At 36.0% G+C, this 22,291-nt stretch overlaps 1 protein-coding gene across 7 annotated transcripts in view; it reads right to left on the bottom strand.

Moving 5' to 3' along the window:
* Window positions 1-22,291, bottom strand: part of CDH12 (cadherin 12) — a 636,634-nt gene that overhangs the window by 72,710 nt on the left and 541,633 nt on the right. For all 7 annotated transcript variants that reach the window (XM_077181927.1, XM_077181904.1, XM_077181897.1 and 4 more), the window contains one exon: window positions 3,618-3,737. In XM_077181927.1, the coding sequence (XP_077038042.1) occupies window positions 3,618-3,737 (120 nt within the window). The remainder of the gene's footprint in view (window positions 1-3,617; window positions 3,738-22,291) is intronic.

Raw genomic sequence — 22,291 nt, 5'->3', positions numbered from 1 at the left:
ACAGGAAGAATGTGAATTAGACTTATCTTACCTGCAAAATAGAAGAATAAAGTAGAGCTAAGGACCCATGGAAAGGAAAGGGCTACAAATGCTGGAATTTCAACTTCAGCATTACGAAGAATATCTAAATTTAAATCAAGGGGTTATTAAAATGTAGAGGCCTTATGTGCATGTGATTATGTTCCGAGTTTTTGTAAATTCTTTTACCTTCAGATTTTACAATATTGTTCAACTGCAGAACTGAATAGCTTTGATTTTCTTTTTTGTCTTTTCAGATGTCATCAATATCAAATGCGTAGAAAAATATGGTCTCCATGAGATTGCTGAAAACTCAAAATAGTATGTATGGGACTTGGGCCAGAAGATTTGCTTTCCAAAGTTATTGACCTCTAATTCAGCAGGAGATCATCCACTTTTGTGTAAGAGAAAACACAGGTTCCAAGAAAAACCTCCTGCATAAATATTAACATCAATTCTCCTGCTGATACCACTTTGGATTTCAATAATATTAATGAAGTCATAAGATGGACTAGAATGCAAAGTCTAACAAAACTTGGTTACATCTAGCCATAAAGAAGAATATTGACATAAAAAACATATCAGAAAATTGGGTGGAAAGGGCATTTTCATGGTGAAAATGGACACTTTCATAAGAAAGAGAATATACAGAGGAAAGAGAAGAGAGGTTATCTGTTTTAAGAGAAGTTTTAAGAGGTTATCTATTTTTAGAGAGGTTCTCACATTAAAATCAGAAGAGAAATTTTATAGTATTTAAAAGTACCCTTGACATACAAGATTTGAGGCCTTAGAGTGTGGCATTCAAACAGTTGCTCTCCAGCAGGTACTGTACTGCATGTCACCTCCCTGAAAAAGCAATGAAAGCTAACTCTCCCTCTTCCACATAGTTTGATTATCTCCAACAAAAAAAAAAAAAAAAAAAAAAAAAAAAAAAAAGGAAAAAAGATTAGGAGCTCAATAAAGACAAAGAGTAAAAGGGGCAGCTGTGACATTCAGACTCATAGAGGTTAAATACTATTTAAGTGTACTAGTTTCATATCAGATTAAATGTGTAACACCTATTTAGGAGTGACTTGAGAAAAGAATATGTGCTAAATCACGTGCTTGACAAGCACAATCCTTATTTCACACATAAAGTTATGGTCAGTGGTTTCTCTGTTACTACTTTGCAATGGGATCTTGCAATGGGATCATTGCAATGGGATCTTACTTGAGCTACTAACAGAAATTTCCAGAAAGATATCAACATCTGTGCAGTAGAAGCTAAAGACATAAACAGTGTTTGAACCTTTTTGGGAAGGAACAGGGAATGGAAGTACTATTAAACAGCTCTATACATCCATATCAGCTGCCTTCCTGAATACTGTGTGCACTTTCTCACCCTGAGGAGGAGAAGGATGATTAATGGTATGGAATGGCTTCTGTATAAAGAAGTCTTCAATCTAGAAAAGAGTAGTTTCAGAGAGAATATAAATAGAATTAACTATTCACTGTCTTATGCAATATATGAGGTATGAAACAATTTAAGAGATCCCCCTCTTTCAAAAAAAAAAAGAGCAAGAGGAGGTGGTTCTTAGTCAGATAAACTTTTGCTGTGGAATTTCTAGACAAGTGGGTATGCAGCTACTGTACTCCTGGACAAGTCAAATCTACTGGGAAGTGGAAAAGTTGTGAAGGAGAAATACTTTCAGACTTTTAGTTACTTTGACTCTGCTAGTCACCCAGGAACTTTTCAAGGACAAGTTCTTTCAAAGCTAGAAGCGTATTCCAGGTGTACATCACTAAACACTTACTCTTCATCCCTCACTAGAACTAAGCAGGCCATCACTTCGGGAAACATGACACAGGGCAGAAACTTAGTATAGATGTTCTTGGGTTCTTTAAATAACTACAAGATTATGTCTCAAAATTGTTTCTGGAATGCAAGAGATAGCAAAACAAGCCAACAAACAATACAAAAAATGCATCTGCTGGCAGTTCTGAGTTTGTCATTGTATCGAAATGGCTTTCTTCCCCTTTCCTGCCAAAAGCACTTAGGACAGATTTCTGGCAGTAAAACTCTCCAATGAAAAACTACCGTATATACTCCTCAGTTATAAAATAAAGACTATGAAAGATCAGATCTGTAGTACTGCCCTTGACTTCTGGATTTTGGAACAAATCGTTAAGCATCATCCTGTGCAGTGTTAATCACATACTGCTTACCTCTAAAGTCACTGCTAGACCCATGAGTAATTCTCATAATGTGACCTTCCTAATGTAAGGCACGTTACAGCATATTATTGATGCTTGTAGAACCATGAATCTATATGGTTTTCTTCTGGTATAGGATTTTAAACTACGCTAGGCTTCACCAATCTTCCTCTACTGCTGTGTCCGTTCTTTTTGCACATGAGTAATTCATTTAAGGTAATAGGCAGGTTTTTATGATGTTCCAGGGCTTGTAGGGTGCAGACCATCACCTATGGTTGTCTCACTACTGAGTAACAGATGAGAACATATGACACAGTCATTCAAAGTGCCATGGGAAAAATAGTTCTTCTTCCATGTACCACTAACTACTCTTTTTCTTGTGAAACTTGTACTAAAACTCCAATTTTGGCTCCAGTGAAGCTTTTTCTTGCCACTGAATTTATAACCATTCTTTACAAAACTGAAATGAAAAATTAAGTATAAAGGCAACTACTTTTTTTTCCCCAGACACTCGAAGAAGTCCTATTTCAGTTTGAAAAGAAAAATTGCTTACTGCAAATTGCAGTATGATCTCCTGCTAAATGGAGCATGGAACAAAGGAATGTGTACAATGGAGATGGTACGCTCACAGCCTTACAAAGCTCCACCATCAGGGCTAAAGGCCCTGAATCTGACATTCTACATTGGAAGGTGGAACTATTTGCTGAAAGGAGCATATGGATAGCTTTCCCTATAAGACACTCAGGATGACACAATGTGTGTCATTCACCATGTACGTTATGGCTTCCTCAAGCGAATTACTAAATATAGACTCAAGAATGACATTTAGAAATATAGGACAAGATACCCAATTAACATGTATACCAACCCCCAAAAAACTTCAGTCTCTTTAAACACATTATCTTTTTCTGCTCACACATCCAGTAACCCCAAAGATTATATGTCCCAGGAAAAGAGGAGGGAAAGAGATGATTACCTGTTCCACAGTCTCAAATTAGTTCAATATAACAAAACAATAATTGCTGGAGAATTTCTGTCTGTATGTTCAGCAAGTAAAAATGCTAAGACCCAAGTTAAAATACTCAATCATCAGGAAAAAAAAAAAAGGATACATGTAGAAGACAAAGCTTAATCTTAGGGAAATGGTAAAGCATTGAAAAAATAATCATTCAATGTAGATATATTTTAGATATCCCAGTACTGGTTGGACTAGCATGTTTCTTTTCTTTCTACAACACATTGTAATTCATAAAAAGCTAGTCAATACTCAAAACTGAATCATGTGGGAAATTGCTTTTCTGGATTTTGGCCATATCAACCAGATCCATATTTATTCATTGATACTGCCTACATGAATTAAAAACCCCAAAGCTTAAATCTTCCACTGTTGCTAATAAACTATTTACCTGTCTTGGGATCAATGGAGAAATATGGTTGCCCCTGAAGAATGCTGTAAACCACTCTAGCACTGTTTCCATAAGTGGGATCATCAGCATCTGTCGCCTTTACTTGAAGCACATATGCTCCTGCAAAGAAACACAGGTAATCACATTTTTGTCATACAGCAATGATCAGGGATATTTCAGACACATTAGTCCAGTTGCTAGTGGATTCTGTTGCAATTTTTGTTCCACTGGAAAAAAGGTGAGAATAAAACTGTTAATTCTTCAGCTCCACGCTAGCAGCCATCTAGGTAATAGCTGAGGCATAAAGGGGAAGAAAGAGAAAGAAGATACTTATAAAGATACTTACGTCAGAAGATACTTATAAATAGTTTATGATTTTTTGCAAAAACCTTTTACATAACACATACAGAATGGAGGTTTGGGAAAACTCAATATTAAATTTTGAGAAAGGATTATACCCCACAACTTTGTGAAAAAGTAGACAACCATAAAAGTAAAACATGTGAGTTGCCTTTAAAACAAGTATTTGGTCAATCAACTCCTGAATCTTCAGTAAGATCAAGCGAACCAAGTTCTAAGTACATTAAAGAACTGCACTGCATTCTCCTAAAGTTGGAATTCATATTCTTAGAGTATGAAATTAGGTGTTTAGTTCAGGTAGTTGTCTTTAAAATCCAGACATGACTACCCTTGCCCTTCCAATACAGCTCAGTAAGAATTAGAAATAACGTGGAGAAAGCATTTTTGTCACTTTGTCTTCAGCCATAACTGTAGACGAGACCTAGTGCAGTTTTCTTTACATTACAAATTAAAATGGATCAATGGAACAAAAATGAAATGTACATGAAATCAGAAAATTCACTGTACATGGCAAAAGTTCACAGAAATTTCTTGTTTCTCCTGCTGTTTGCTAATCTATTTACTTCCATTTCCTCACTGCTCCATAATTAAAATAGTTTTCAAACTATAAACTGCAGCAAAACAAAGAGCCACATTATTAGGCTTTTCCATCAGCTTTGAATAATTGTTTCCTATGATCTTCTGTGCAATTCAGTGTTGGAATTTGCAGTGCTGATTTGGAGTGAAGATTGCCTACACAAGGAACAGCACAGTGATGTGCATTATCTCCATCATTCCTGTTTTAAGCAGCATTGTGCATTTGGAGCTCATTTGACATTTTTTCAAAAATATCCATGGAATACTGCAAGAGCTTTAAGACTGCTACTTTTCTGCAGTGAAAATTGACAAGTTTTAAAAAATGTTCAGAGTTGGAAATGGACCTCATTGGATTTGTCAAAGCTTTGTTCACCTCACTGAGAGATGTTCCTTGTGAAAGGTCCTATGACTTTGGCAGGAAAGTAAAAGCGAAGGTTAATTGTTTGAAGGACAATTTTTCAGTGTCCAGCCCATGTAATCTCTTCATATGACAGTGATGACTGACAGTGGTGTTGAGAGGTTTAGTACTAGCATGGTAAAAACACTTGCTGCATGATGGCAGCATCAGACTTCTCCTGTTATGTTTTTTTGAGCAATAGAGAATGAAAAGCTATTCCAAGAGATATTCTATCTCCTGAGGAAAACACAAAAAATATAAGTGCTATTTGATTAAAAACCACTTTTTACAGTTAATTGGTGCATCATGTTCTTAAGCTGACAGAAAGTTTCATTAAAATCAACTTCTCAAACAAAGAAAATGGTAGCAAATAATAAGTGAATGAATGAAAATAAACACCTAAGCTGAATCCATATCTATATCTCCTCACTCAAAAATGTGATGACAGAATCTGAAGAAAGCAGACACTGGACATCAAAGTGCCTGAAAATTCTGTCACTGATTGAGGTGCTTGATGATTCCTGCACCTACTGATTATTCGTGTAGATATCATTGGGTACATGATCCAGGTAGTCCAACTTTCTTACACAAAAGAAGGAAGAAAAGTTGATTTACAAACTAAGTATTATTAAGGGAAACATACAGAGTCTGATAAATACCTGGCACGGAATATGAAAAACATTCCATTGCGCATTGGCAGCACTTTCACCTGTATTAACCCACCTGTCAGATCTTTTAAACTAACAGATAATATGTAAAGTTTATATTTTAATGAGAGATCTGGCATGTTGGTTTGTGTTTTTCTAATATGCCTCCAGTCATTTACTTATTTAAATGCATACTTAATGTTCTAAATGGATTTTCTGAAATTGGTTTCTCATCCTTTCAGTATTATCAAGCATTTCTCTTTGTATCTAACAAGTTTTCTATTTTATTGCAAAGCATGAAACCAACTTATTTTTAAAAGTAGACTCTAAAATCAAATTATATTTTTCCATGCAATAATGCAGCGCACTACAGCTGTAAATCTTTAATGCACAAATGTAGTGAGGAAGGATCACATTAACTGTACTTCATGACATTTCAATTAAAATATATACTTACATTACTACTATTACATGGAGTAATGTAATGAGCAAAAAAGATACAATATTTTCAGGAAAATATCTTCTATTTAAATATTATTAAATATTATATTTAAATATATTTTTAATTTTTCATGTGCAAGCAAACATATTTGATGTAAGGCATTATAAAATGCAGAAAAAATGAATTATGCTTTAGTTATTTATGTTTTAGAAAGAGGAAAGAAATAATGTTAAACCATTCACACAGCTCAAGAAATGGTATGGAATTTTAAAGATTGTGTTTTCTTTGAAAAAATACAAGCGGTATTGAAAACTAACATACTGTAAATCACAGCAAGCATGCTCACCTGAATTTTACTCTAGCTAAAACTAAAGGAGACTCATCAATAAGTGCTAATAGAATGGACCCTAAGATCTATAACTTGTTGGCAAAACTGACAGAAATAGCACTAATAAAAGCCTTGTTGTTTAAATCAGAATAACTGTAAGGAACTGTAGGACATCTGAGTTTATACCATAACAGAAATTTTTATGAAATATTGATTTGACTTCTAGAACAATTACCTTCTTTTTTTTTCCTGACAGTCTCTCATTGGTGAAAGTGTTATTTTGCCAAAACAAAAAGAATCTTTGAAAGAATTCCAGTATTTATGGAATCTCTTTTCATCCAAGCAGTACTACAAAGAAATTTCAAAATATTCTAATACAAATTCCTTATGAATGTCCAAATTTGTTTAAAGAATTATTTTGAAGTTTAGACCCTCCCAAATTTTGAAACAGAGTATTTGATTCATTTATTATCTTTTCTGTTTTGTTTTTTTTTCCCTTATAAAAGACTAAAATATTGATCCTTTTTATTATTTCAACATGGAAACAAATTCTACCTTTACCAAAGTGTAGTTGGGGTGGGATATCTTGCTCTCTGTGGAGCTATTTCTGTCATTCAAAGTAATCAAGCATGAAATCTGAGGGTTTTTTATGTTTAGTTTGTTGACCTGAAGAGCATGACAAAGAATACACAAAACTCGACTGGGACTAGTTAAAATGGTTATTTCATTGTAAAGAAAAATGAGATGATTCAATGCTATGAGAATAACAGAGCAGACTTGTTTAGACATGATTCCGGAAAAAAAAAAACGCTCCGTCAATAGAATTGCAAAGAAAAACTGGAAAGGAGATGGTGATATGTTATGCATTTCCTTGTTAAGAACAGCTTACACTATGCCTGCAAATCCCATTAAGTCTGGTTACAAATGCCAAAATTCAGTTAGGTGGTAGCAGTGTGTTGTTTTACACAGGAAATGAGGGTGACCTGCTTCGAGGCTTTGAAGAGGTAAGAGAAAGCTGGATGGGAGCAGTAAATTTTAAAGATTAATTGAGAAAGGAAGGGATGCTGAAAATATTATATCACAGGACTTCAAGTGTCCCATAGACTTTGTCTGGAGTCTCTCTGCACTCCACACTGATCAGAGGTTCAGTCAAAGCATGTGACTCAGGCCCTCATCCTGCCAGGTTTTGAATTTCATCACTACAAAGATATCATTGCTTTGGGGATACTGTCAAGCAGATTCCTACCTCAACTCCTTCTCCTTTGAAATTTAGGGCTTTGATTTTGCCATTTTCCTTGTTCACCTTTTTCCTGTCTTTTGTTAGTAGGAAATGAGTATGTGACACTGTATGTGCATTTTCATGGAATTACTTTTTGTAATGGAGTACCAAAGGTAGTTTCATCTACTTCATGGTGAGTAAAGACATGATTTCCTTGTACAGTCAAAAGAACTGTCATCATCTTGCTGCACAACCTCTCCCACATGCATTATGTAGTACTTTTGAAAGAAATTAGATGATTGTGAAAATATTTTTTTTATGGGAAGGGTGAAGGAAGAGCACAGCTGCTGGCATAGAAACTAAGTACTTTGTGCAATATTATTTCTAAACAATTCCAAAAATAGCACCATGGCAACCCAAACAACATCCATCTTCTTATCAGAATTCAAATAAAACCCTAATCAACACATTTCATAGTTGTGGGTTTGTTTTTTTTTTTAAGTTTAAGAAAATAAAGAAGTGAATTTATGGCTCACTGCAGCACTACATTGCAATTCAGATCAGGAGATTTCGTGTCTCAATAAATATTCCCCTGACCTGCCACCAGTAGTTTCAGCAAAACTCCAGTGCTCAGAAGACACGGGCATTTGTAAAGAGAGATGCTGACGTTGCCCTTTTGGGACTTATCTTCTATAGAAAAATTACCAGCAATAAGTTCTGAATATATACTCCGGACGCTGACTCCCACAAAAGTAATGTGAAGAAGACATATTTTACTTGGAAAAGTCAGTTTCCAGCTTATGTATTCATGGCTGTGCAGCCCTGATAATAACACAAGCTTGCTGGCTCCATCAATATCTTGAACACTAGACACAATCAGAGAAGCACACTTTATTCCTGTTTTGCATTCCAGACATCACCCTGAACATATACATTTCTCTCAGCTGTCAGAAGCAGCCATGGCCACAAAAGCAATACTGACATTCCCTTTTGTAATTGATGAAGAATGGCAAGCCTTTTGCTAATAGTTTTGCTGTGCTGGTAGCTAAAAACAGCTGCTGCAAATCTCAGCATTTAGTGCATAATCAAGCATATTTCTAGTATGTCTGGAATAACATTTAACTTTTATTGGCAACAATCCAGGGAGTATGGAAGCTGGCTTTTTTATTTTTTCCTGCTGGTCATCCCTGTCTCCCTCATGGATGATGAGGGAAAACAGGGGAAACCTGCTGTGGTAGTTGTAGCTAATTGTTTAGCTTAGAAGTCAGTGAAGCAATTATTTTCTTTCACCTTTTTTTTTTTTTTTTTTTTTTTGGTACCATCATCTGTTGGGGTCAGCCAGAGTTAAGCAAAGCAGTGTGGCTGAGCTAACAATCCCTGTTATTCACTGAATAATTTAAAAAATTTATTTATTTTTATTAATTTAGACTATTCATGTATTTATTAAGACATTCAGTGGCTTAAACAGTCTCAAGGCTGTGATAATGTTTACAGAGGTTACACTTCTGAAGAAAATTCGGAGCTTGCAATAGCAACTAATAGTCTAGACCCAATATGCACATAAAGGAGTGGCCTGGTAAAGTAACTGCTGGAAATTATGCATAAGGAGAATGGCAGAGGAACCAATTAGCACATACTAAGCTTACTATCTATCTGTTTGAGAAATACACCTCTGAAGAGTGATTTTTCCTTTCTGTTTTCAAGATTGTTTTCCTCTTACCAATATGACAGAAGTTCTTCTCATATATATATGAAATTTAGCAAATAGAAAAAATTAGCTTTGACTTCTGCTTTTATCATCTTGACAACTTGATTAGTTTTCAGGCTATGACTCAACAGGGACTTAAGTGTGCCAGTATACCTTTATGGCTAGGGTAGGTGAGATAAAAATAACCAGTACACTCTCTATCATGATAGCTGTGCTGGCAAATCTCCCACTGTAGATGTTTCTGTGCTGATAAAAGCATGGTTTTGCTGCCTTAGTTTATGTTTTTCAGAGAGGTAGTTTAAGTTGTATTAGAACCTTTATGATAACAAATGCTATGTCTCAACCAGACAACTTTTCCAAAAGCACCATTGGAAATCGGACGTGTTGTGGGAAATACCTTCTTCAGTGGAATTGCAAAATAATGAATTTTAGCCTTACTCAATGCACTGATATCTCAAAGGCTTTAAGAAAAAAGAGTTAACCCTAGAATAACAGCACAAAGAATTCCTATTAATTTATTAATCTGTAAAGTTGTTTCTATGTGGCCAAAATATTTTTTCAGACATACATGTTCAAATAAATACTAACTATTAAGTTCAATTTGAGCAAGGAAAGTAATACACTGATGGAAGTGATCCAAGCTGATGCTGGTGTTATGATATTTACCTGGACAGGAATTGTTAATACCAGCTGCATGCCCTTTCAACAACATAGATTCTTCTCATGCCAGATAAAAAAGTATTAGATAAAGAATTTTTAAGCATTCACTTGTCTCATGGAAGAGCTCCTGGAGATTCTTAATGTGTGGCAAAGAATTTAAAATCGTGACACTCCTCCTGACAGCCTTCAAGCCCTCTTGGCCCCAAAATAAAGTATGCAAAAAATGGTGGCCATCACATAAAGAACTCAGGAGAAAGCAAGTCACAGTGTTACTTCCACTATTTTATGATTTGAAGTTTTCATGAGCTGGATTTTCACACATCAGTTCTTCAAATGTCAAATGATTTATTCAGAATGTAGTAATAAGAAAACTTGAGCTTTACAGGGGATACAAGAAAAAAATTACTGTGAAATAAATGTCATTCACAGTGAATGTCAGCTAAAGAGACCTGGTTTTGAATCTCAGTAAATGTTCTAATGCTATATGGAGGCTGGGCTGTTTCAATATTTTTTACCAGATATTGGACCTGTTTAGAAATAATTTAATTCTATGTTCACCCAGGTATCTTTAGCTAAGCAAATTAATTTCTACACCAGTATTTGGTGAAAAAAATCTTTTAAATTTTGAATGAAATAAAGAAGTTTATCAAGGCCATTTCCCCAGTTATATTTAGAGTCATGTACTTAGGCTCAATAATTGGTAACAGAATTACAAACTTACGTGGTAACATTTCAAGAAAAAGACATTTGGAGATGTTGATGACTGAGCACTTCTAAAGTTTGCATTGCCTGTATCACATTTCTTCCTACCTACTTAAAATATTGTTGTTAAATCTCTCAGGAAGGATGCAGAGCCGTCCTCATGAACTTTTTTTTTTTTTTTGTATTTACCACTTTTTCCTACTCAAAATCTACAAATATGCCGAGGGCAATCTTGGATTAGGCAGAGTCATGATAACAAGCAAAGAGAACTTCAGAATACATCAGTGACTTCTACACAACTGAGTATGCAATGAGATTCTCTGTGAAAGTTGCTGACTTTGATTATTTAATCAGAATATTGCTTTGAAGACTCTCCTGCTACTTGAAGATCAAAGTACTGAAGAATTCACAGAATTTTACCCTATACATTTGCATTAAAATTTAAAGTGTAATCTGATCCATTCGGTGACTTAATTCATAATGTCAATACTATTCTACACAGCTCTCTACATCAATATCCAACTACACTAACCTTCTGTGGTGAGAAGAGACAGTAACCCCACATACCCACCATGGGGGTATGACTATAGGGGCTTCAGAACATCGAACAACATGGATATCCTCAGGCTTGACAAGAGGTTCCCCTCATGCCAGCTCCTTTGCAAGAATAAGAGAAATGGCAAAAGAGGGATTGTTACTTTAGGTGGCATCAGGCACGTCCTCCATCAAAAATGGTATTTAAGAAAAAAAAAATGAGGGAAGACATTCAGCATCTGAAAACACTGAGGACAATAAGCCACTGTGTAAGCCGTGGTCTGATTCCTACCCATGACCAATTTACACCATGACACATACAATTTCCAAGTACCTCTTACCTTTCATCACAAGAACTGGACAAATTATTCCTTAAACAAACTAATGATCTAATTTCCTTTCCTACAAGAAAAGTACAAGGAACTGAAGGGAGTCAGAGGTTGGTGAAGGATGAATAGAGAGAGCTTGAACAGAGCTGACTGTAGTGACTCCTCATCTGAACTTTGTGTTCCCTCTCAGAAATCCCATCCCTGCTGTAGGAATGACCCAGTGACTTATAAAGGTACAAACTCAGGTCAGCTTCATATTTCCTTTATAACCCACAGCAGCTGGTGGACTTTAAACATGCAGCTGAATCATCCTTGCAGCAGAGACGCCTGAGAGAGAGTGGGAACAAACAACTGGCAACAGAAAACCAGGCAAGCACTAAGGTTACAAGTGGACAGACTTTAAATAGAGCCCTCATGTTAATGGTAAGCACATAATTAATTCCCCTTTGTTCTTTCACTAGAGGGATTGTAGCATCACTGTCTTTGGAAGTTCTCGGGAGCAGATCAGACTTGCATTAGGAACGACATATGTGGTGATCCTCATGGAAATGCATGAAGTGAACCTGAGATTCCTTCTGCTCTAGCTTTTTGATGACTTGTACTGCATAAACAGACTTCCCTCCCCTCAGAGAACTGTTGTATCCTTGTTCTTATGGCTATGATAGAAGAGCTCTAATTCGGTTCAGGACTGCACTATTGAAGCAGATCTTTCCCTTGCCCTCAGTATGCTCTTTCAGCATGTGAACTGGATTATTTTGGGTTAAAACTAAGATTGAAGGTAGGGTGTACTTGATGCAATGCTACTGTTAATAGGTAGTTGATAAGAGCTTATTTGAAACCATGAGGGTTTCAAATACTCTGGATGCCAAATTCTCATCACAAACTGTTCCATCACACAGCTCTGTTTCTATTGCATCATGCTGCTGCCTAGTATGGCCTCACATTCTTTTCAGAGCCTTTAGATACTATAGCATTACATAAGTATAATTATTATTTCACATCAGGAACAGTTGCAACTTAATTAGCAAAAATCTAAAAAGTTTTACCTGAAGATATAAAAGGCTATCATAGTACAACTACACATATTTGGCCAATTTCATGGCACTGAAAAGAGAACATTTTCGTGATTAGGAGAGAGAAGGAATTCAAACCCCAAGGTCATATTACACATATGGAAGTTTTAAATATGCACACTTAAAGCTGAGCATGACTCTCCTGTCTCAAATATCTTATATTAGTGTGACAACTCCCTCCTTTTTATGTGCTTGCATTAGGTTTTGATATTTTTTTCCATAAAATCATTTTAAAACCTTCTAGTGTACCAGTCTGATTTTTTGTTGACCTGAACATTAAATTGAATGTTGCATTTACTTCATAATTTGGATCAATATAATGCTTTGATAATACTGTCCTAGTAAACAAAACCTCAAGCATCCTTCTCAGCAGGCAATTTTCTGGACTATGTGCTGCCACAGTGGGGTTTACATCCAGTTTTGTTAGGAAAAGTCCACTGAGCCAAAGCATATGTCAGTGTTTCACGGGAGGAATGCACTTCCCAGGCATAACTGGGAAGATGTTCCTTGCCAAAAGGTCACAGAAACATGCTTTTCCTTTTTTTCTGCCTTACTAAGCACAACTCAATTTCAGGATACTGCATGCAGAGTTTTTCTCAGCATGAGGAAAGACTGAAGCAGAAGATGGGAACAGAGATCTGGTCCTGTTCTTAACTCAATACCAGACTGTTACTCAACAAAATATCTTACTGTTTCTTAGTTTCTCCATGGTAAAATGAAAACAGGAACCTTCATACCCTCAGTGGTAGATACTGTTCTAAGACTGTTTAATGTGCAGTGAGTTCTGGTGCTCTGTAGTGGGATGGTAATAGAGATGTCTTCTGTTGCATCATTGATCATGACATAACAATATACATAATTTGGAAATGTAGCATTATGCAGAATACCACACCATCCCAAAGTAAGACATGAAGCAGCACATCCTATTTTTCAAATCCCTCAAATTCACATGTTTGAAAGAATTATGTACTACAGTTAAGAAGCAGTCAAATAACAATCTCAAGAACTCATAGAATTACAATATTGCTTATTTTTAATAATATCTTATGAGAGAAGCTGTTTTATGATAGAAGAAAACATCTTGCAACCTGTGGCTATGCAAATACCCAATACTCTTTTTGGTCAGTTTGTTAAAAACTGAAAGAACTTTTGGAACAAACAAAAACCCTGAAGCAAAAATGTGATTTTAAGTTAGCATAATGCTTGTCAGAACACAAAAAGCATTTCAGTTTTGAGCATGGTAAACAGGCAGGAGCAAGAAATCTTTTGCTTCCAGGGTTGCATTAGGAGTGGAAGACACTCGGGTGTGCTGTGGAAGTTCTCAGTTCAGATGATTTTTTTGCCTGAGGAAGTTCAAATTTGTACTGCACATCTTTCTGGAAAATTTTGTACATGAAACTGCTTATATATTTTAATGTTTCATTTAATCATTCACAAGGGTATACACCCGTTTTCTAAAGCAGCTTCCTGACTCATGCAATGTTACTCTTTCTTTCATTTTGTTCTATCTCAGTTTCTCCTGTATGAGCACTCCTGATCAATGGAAATCTGTGTTTTCAGAAACATGAAACAGTATTATCAAGTGAGCTTGAAAGATATACTTTTATCTATGATAGGTAGAAAAAGACCCCTGCTGGTAGAGAAACAAAAAGAAATTGAGTCTTCTACATAAATTGGACTACTGCATTAAAATTTTTCCCTGACATATTTTTATGTATGCATAATTGGCTAACTGGCAAATTGGCAATCTTGAATTTAGTTTTCAGTGAGTGAACTCTTCACTGACACAAAATTGACTTCAGTAGCATTCCTGCCTTTTGTGACTCAGTTTTAAGCTCCTAAGAGAGATTCAAGGAAATGTTGCAGCAAGAAATATGAGGAGAATATGGAGAAGAAGAAGGCTTGAAGTATGGAGCAAAATCTCCACCTCCTCTGTTGAGAGAAGACAATAACTCTAAGATTGCTCTATTTTAAAATTAATATTGTTTTCATCAGTGTGTCCTAGTTGTGGGCACTGAAGTTCTACTGCTGAACTTCAGGCACCTGAAACTCAATATCAACACTCTAAAAGTTAATGTACCTGCCCATCCCAAAATATGAGCAGTGTTAATTTACCAATTAAATTTTAATTCATCTGTTATCTAAAAATAAGCCTGAACCCTCATGGGATAGTCTGTGTTATACTGACTGTGGGTTGTGGCTGCAAAGCTTCCAACTGGAATGATGCCAGATCAGATGAAGAGCCAGCCAGTGGTTCTGGGGTTATTCCAGTTGACATTAAAGGCTCTATTCATGGATGTGCCACTCTTCCCTGTGTGCCAGAGGTAAGTCCAGACCTCCCCCCACAACAGTTCTTGTTTAGCCATGGATGACAAAATAAACTGTTCTCAAAGCTAGTCAAAAATCTTCTGGCGTATCTTCTGGCAAAGTGTAATTATTACTCTTATCTTTTAGCCAATTAAGACTATTTCAGCTCATTTTATGCAGCACTTCTCATTTTAAAATTCTGTTTCAGAAGGCTGAGATCCTGTTTATCCTAAAATTAACAACAAACTTGTCATTACCTTAGATAGCAAAGGACCACGTGTTTAGATGCTCCTGGTGTTTTGAAATTCAAAATCTCTCTAGCTCTATCAGTCTATATCAAACCAGATGTTTCCCATCAGGTTGATAATTATCCAGAGAAAATGGATAGAAATTAAATTTTCATAATTGACTTTGTGAGCTATCAGTTGGTTTTGAGCAGCTTTTCTGTTGGAAATACTGACTCAAAGCATTGCCTGAATGATTCTTCAAGCATTTCTTTCTTCAAATCACTAACTGAAAATACATTCTCTATCCACAATATGTGATTGAACTCTGTAGGAACTCTTAAAATACAAAACCCTGTGTCACCTATCTCAGATAAATGCAAGAAATCCAAAATATTTTTCTCCCCCTTGCAAAGAGACATTAAGATCTTCCAAAAAAAGGGTGTTTAGATTCCAAATAATTTATAATCTTGTGTTTCTTATTACATTTCTCTAACTTAGTAGATCAATTTGAAGATTTTAGCATTTACAAAAACAGCCAAGGCTCTTTTACCTAATTGATTTGAAACTTTTACCTAATTCACTTGAGATCTAATTCACAGAAAAATTTTAAAAGTTTTTAGAAATGTACTTCAACCTATGTGTTGCAGATGCTAGAGGAGACAAAACCCCCCAGCTTTTAATAAATTATCATTTATTTCCCAATTATAAACATTTTTGACATAATTTTCTTCCCCAAGAGCCACAATCACATTTGTCAACTGATCCCTGAAATGAGATCCAAATTATTCCACAGGGATAAAATTAGTAGCAAGCCTCAGGCATAAGACAGCAGTTGTCTTTAGCATTAATTTTTGGTTTATTAACTGCTAAAGATCTACAGCAAATAAAATAATGATACTGCAGTCCAGTAGAATAATCTCTTATTTGCGCAGCAGAATAACTTTTTGTTTGTTGGTGGGTTTTTTTGTGATTTTCTTGTTTTTTTGTGGTTTTGTTTTGTTTTGTTTTGTTTAATTGTTTGGTTTAGTTTGGTTTTGTTGGCATTTTTTGTTTTGTTTAGTTTGGTTGGTTGATCAGTTTTATTCTTTAATGTTTCTACAACTCTGGAACCCTTTAGATGAAGTAGAGCAGAGGTATCTGCAAAAGCACATTGAGGTGCTCCAAATTCCAGCATCTGAAAGCAGTAAGTTCTTTCCTCTCAAATTTATTAAGATTTCTAGTCATAGTTACCATCTAAAAGCAAGATCAATAAAAATGCCAAGTCATCCACTGAGCTGCTAGAACTAATATTTCTTTAGAGAACAGTGATGCTCTTCCTGGACTGACTGCAGCTCTTCTCCTTGCTGCTGAGAAGACTCATACCTGTTGCAATTTCCAGCCATATTCCTATTCCCATTCCCATATTCCCTATTCATCCAGTCTAAATTGCAGTTTCCCATAATTACTTGCTACATTTTCTTACCCTCCCCATTTTTCCTGACAGGTACCCCATTGTGCCTGTTATGCAACCATCTCCCTTGTGCCCCTGTTTCTTTCTCCTCTAGGTCTTTGACTCTTGAACCTTGCCCAGGTCTAGCTTGATAAAATGTTCCTAAGGCAGCTTCTGTTTTCCTTAGATTTGTCTATACAGAAAAAAAACAAAAAAAAAGAAACAAAAAAACCCCCCAAAAACCTATGCTTCTGGATGCAGCACATTCAGTCATTTTTCATTCCTCAACACTAACCAGCCAACTTCTCTTGTTTTCATATTCTTTTCCATTTTATTTTATAAAATAAAATTATATTCAAAATAACTATTTTTGACATATTTCAATCTTTTTAATCAACTATGGAATAAATAAATGTGACATTGTATTTTCTAGAAATGTATTGCAAAGGAAATATTTCACACTGCATCACAACAAGGTTTTTCCTGGCCCCATTGTATCTAGTGTCAAAAACAGGTTTCATGTCAAGATACTGAAAAAAAATATACTAACTAAACAATATGGACACCTTAATGAGAAATCTAAGCAGTATCAGACCATTTATGATTTTCTGGGTTTAAATTTATTCATTTTTCTTACTCTGAAGACTGTTGTGATTTTTCTTTTTTAATTATCGAAAGTTAAAAACAAAAAGAAAATTAATAGTAATTAATGTTAATGGAGACTAATTGAGGAGAAATGTATAGGAAGACAGTGGAGAAAACATTCATTCATTTGTTTTTTATTGCAGCTAAATGCAGAATACAGTCTTAATTTCTTAAAATTCAGTAGGCATGTGAAGACCATTTTGTAAAAATGTCTAATTAATTTTGCTTTGTCACTTTCAATATGTTTCTATTACATGCTTGGGACTACAAGGGTTCCCAATAGTAACTGAATTTTGCAGCTGAAAATTACTGTCCTTAAGTAATTCTAAGAATTTCCCACTGAAAACTCTTAACACACATCAGATGGTGGTTGTGGCCACACAAAGCAAGATTCTGCTTGGTTATACTTATTATTTTACATTGAATTGAGTATTATTTGTTTATTTAGGATAATTGCAATTTTTTTGAAAAGTCACCTGCAAAATTCTCCTCTTTACTATATATAAAGATTATATGTTTCTGAAATATACTTCTCATGGACAGCCATGCATGAGCAGGGGATCCAACAGACTGCATAATCTTTGGTAGAAATGAAATCTGGGAATGTATCCAGTTCATCCAGTTACCTGAAAAGTTACAAGTAGTGCAATGTAGCAGGGCAAGTAGGATGGGCCGAAGGTGCCAGCACATGCTGTAGTCCAAGATTCCCATGGATAAAGGTCACCTGTGTTGCCTGTGTGGGAACAACTGACTGGATAACTGAGATTTCCAATGCTCTGGTAACCAACACAATGCATTTACCAGTGACTGTCATTGTATTTGAAAAGCAAGAACTACTACTACAGAAATCCTCAAATCAACTGAGTTGCAATGTAATGAAAGAGTAAATGAAGGCATTTGTGTCCCCCAAAAAACTCCCCAAATCTATATATTATTTGAATTTCCTGTACTCCATTACCATGTTCAGAAAACTATTTCACAGAATTATAAGTTTTTTACTAGATGCTCATAGCTATGAACAGAGAGTTCAAATAAACATTTAATAAATTGGTTTTGACTAATTTTCTTTGTTCTCTTTATTAATCACATGGCATTTATTGTGCAAAATATAATGGTAATTTTCCAAAATGAACAATGGTGAAAGTTCTGTTTTTAGTAATTGTTACATTTCTTTGCATCTTATTTAACTTTTAGCACTTCTTCCAAAATATTCTGTTTTATGGTAGAGGAAAAGCCTCTAAGTTATGACTTCACTTTCCAGGAAATATTTTCCAAAGGATAGATCCACCAGATGGTGCCATTCAACTAGCCAGATGAGGAATTTGATCCATGAAAGCTTTAACTTTCTTATTCATAGATAATATTTAATAATCAATATATCATTGTTCACCATTTTATTGATGTCCTATGCATTTATGCTGATTTTTGTTTTAAGACCTAAACTTGTCACAGCATCTGTTTCTCAAAGAAGGGTAGGTGGTCAGAGATGACCCAACATGTTATTCAGTAGCAGAGTGTTCAGTTTTGGTTTTGGGTTTGTTTTTCTTGAGAAGAATAAAACACAAAGCTGGGAGGAGTGGCCAATACTGCAGAGTGCTCTGTGACCCTTCCAAAGGACTGTGACAGGCTGGAGAGATGGGCAGATAAGAACCTTCGAAAAATCAACAAAAGCAGCTGGGAAGGATTAAGCCCATGGACTAGAGCAGCTGAAGGCTGGAAAGCAGCACCGCAGAGAGGGACCTGGGGGTCCTGTTTGACAGCAGGCTGTCCATGAGCCAGCAGGCTGTTCTTGTGGCCAAAAGACCAAGGGGATCCTGGGGTACTCTAGGAAGAGCATTGCCTGGAGGTCGAGGGAGGTGATCCTGCCCCTCCTCTCAGCCCTGGTGAGGCACATCTGGAGTGCTGTGTCCCCTTATGGGCCCCTCAGTACAACAAAGACATGGAGCTCCTGAGCAGGTCCAGCAGAGGGTGACAAAAATGATTCAGGGATTGGGGAACCTCAGGAAAGGCTGAGAGAACTGAACTTGTTTAGTCTGGAGAAAGACAACTGAGAGGGGACCTGATTAATATGCATGAGTATCTGGAGGAAGGGTGTCTACAGGACGGAGCCAGGACAAGAGGAAACAGGCAGAAACAGATACACAGAAAGTTCCACCTGAACATGAGGTGACCAAGCACTGGAGCAGATTGACCAGAGGGGTTGTGGACTCTCCCTCACTGGAGATATTTCAGAACTGTCTGAATGCAATCCTGTGCAATGTGCTCTAGGATGACCCTGCTTGAGCTGGGAGGCTGGACCAGGTGACCCACTGTGGTCTCCTCCAACCTTATCCACTCTTGTGATCCTGCAGCTGATGGAAAACTTGCATGTGGCCACAGAAAATGAAAAAGGTAAAAATGAAAGAAAAACCTTTGACCTCACTCCCCTACTTTTTCCCTCAGTAGGAAACAACAATCCATGTCTGTCTTCCAAAACTGCTCAGTATGTTTTACCATTGGCTAATATATTTAATTTATCTTCTATTAATTTTGATCTCTAGATTTGAAACAAGCTGGAGCTGAGTCTATCCATTAAATAAATGCACAGGTTTTTCTGATTTACTTTAAATGGCCATTTCAAATAAATAGTATTTCTTCTCAGAGAATAAATATCTTTACATCTATTGTTCTATTATCGATCCTAGGCCTTAAATAGCAAATGCAAGTCCAAATTTTCATTTTGGCAAGAATCTTACCTTCTTTCTATCTTCATACAATGTCTTAGGTAGTATTCAGTTTTGCCTAATCCTTCATTTGAGTACAACAGAAGACCATTGCACAGGGTTCTATATCCTTACCTGGTATACCCTTAATGAAAATATATTATTTTTTTCATCAAGCTTAATGTGACCTCAGACAGGAAGTCTTCATCTGTCTCCATTCCCCAGAAGTGACTCCCTCTACCCATTCCACAGGCTGCCTGTCATTACTGTTCCCAGCACAGAAATGACAGTAGACCAAACATATCTGGAACAATCAGCAAGAAAGTTTGAGGTGCCTGAGAAATAAGGCACTTATCTAAATGTAAACACTGTACTTACTGATAAAGCACAGGCTAAAAAAAAGATCAGACACAGACTAAATGGTTGGTGCTAATTCTGGACACTTTCCCACATGGCTGTGTGCCAACACAGGGCTAAGAGCCACACAGGCATAACAATGTTCATCCATTCACCTGAGATACAGGACATGTCAGTGTCTGCACAGACATGTGCTAATGAGCACAGGCAGCCCTGGGAGCAAAGCTGCTTCTCACAGTGCATGCCCAGGGATTTTGCACCAATGCATACAAACTCTAAGTGAATCCAACACAAATGTTTCTCTATTTAACGCAATAAATTCATATATTGAGCCAAAAAGAAAAAGCATCTATGATGTCCAGTTTCATTTTCATCACAACTCTGGAAAGCCCTGAAAACAGACTCCTCTGAGGAATCAAAGTGTCTCCTTGCTCAAAATTACTTTCCCATTTAAACTTGGAGTCTCTCAAACTTTACTCAGGACAATGCTAATAGATTTTGGCAGAACTCTTACCTTTATGAGGACATTCTCTGGCTGATTTATTCACAGCTTCACTTTGCTTCACTTTCTTTTGATTGGTTCTCTGTTTATTTATTTTTCTATGTATTTTTCATTGAACTAAATATAGTTAAAGTTATCTCCAGACTTTGACATCTTAATTTTGCATATATAAATGCTTACAAATTGGATCTGTGGCCTGAATATAGCAAATACAGTTATTTGCTTGTTTGTGTGTGTGTGTGTGTGTGTGTGTATATGTAATTGTTACTGACCTGAGAAAGTTAAAACTTTTCACATATATAATTAGGAGGATTTCACATTCTCTCAAGTCCTCCTTTCTTGGGTTTTGGTTTTGCTTTGTTTTCATAAACTGATGGTGGTAATAACAGGCTTGCATATAAAAACTACACAGTGCCAAGACTGTTAATGTTGAATCATACAATTGCTAGAAAAAGCATTCTGTAACAGTTTCTTAGCTTTTTAAAGATAATGATTCCCTAGTCAGAAAAAGGAAGATTGATTATCTCTTCAAATTTTATTTCTTAAAAAAAATATTCTTAATGAGAAAGGTAAGTCATGCTAGTTTCTAGGTATCTGGGGATCCAGCCAAATCTGCTGAACTTGACTAATTTTTTTAAGCTCAGTGCTAGTTTCCACAATGGATTGCATAAGTACTCTCATAGAACAACTCATCTCGTGAAATCAAACTAAAAAGACAGGAGCCACAATGGTGTTAAAAACTTGATACAGTTGTTATGGCACTAATCCAAAATTTGACACAATCTGACTTCTACCTCTAGCATGCTTGTTCTTATTTACTATCATTCTTTTACATGTCTCACAGTGTAAGAATGTATTCAAACAATATATATATATATATTTATATATATACTTTTTTTTTTTAAATTTACCTTCACTGAAATTAGTTGCAACCCCTAGACTCTGTTGCAAAGGCTGACTTAACGTTTTCATTATTTCTTATTTTCACTGGGGGAATGCATCTAACTAAAGAACAGTGGCAGTGCAAGAGAGGTTAAGCAGAAGCACCCTTGCAGTAAGTCCTTTGTCAACAAGGAAGAAATGAAAGATGTCAGATAGCTTGACTCAAGACATTAACTTCAGTGTGATATTCAGAGCCAGACTCTGTAACTGTGGGACACACTTTGTTTCAGGTACACCAGTGCCCTTGTGTCAAGATAAGTTGGTCTTCATTCAGAGTTCTTTAAATACACAAAAATTCAGTGGTTTAAGCCAAAATATAGCAAAGTTCACTATTTCTGCCCTTTATTAGACTTTATGACTGTTACTGGCAGTGACTAATGAATTATGTTTGTAGAGACTGTTGCAGAAATCACCAAGGAATTTTTCTGACAGCAAACCCCACAGACTAAGGACTCCATACACCCTCTACTAATGGTGTGGGGAAGGACTCACTTTAACAGATAAGTCTTTCAAGATCATTGCAAGTATATATCTGAAATTATATGTTTATTTAAACTCTTCTCTGTCCAGGGTTTGTACACTTTATGT

The sequence above is a fragment of the Agelaius phoeniceus genome, chromosome 1, assembly GCF_051311805.1.
Source record: "Agelaius phoeniceus isolate bAgePho1 chromosome 1, bAgePho1.hap1, whole genome shotgun sequence".
Lineage (NCBI taxonomy): Eukaryota > Metazoa > Chordata > Aves > Passeriformes > Icteridae > Agelaius > Agelaius phoeniceus.
This window is presented reverse-complemented; position numbering and strand designations above follow the sequence as displayed.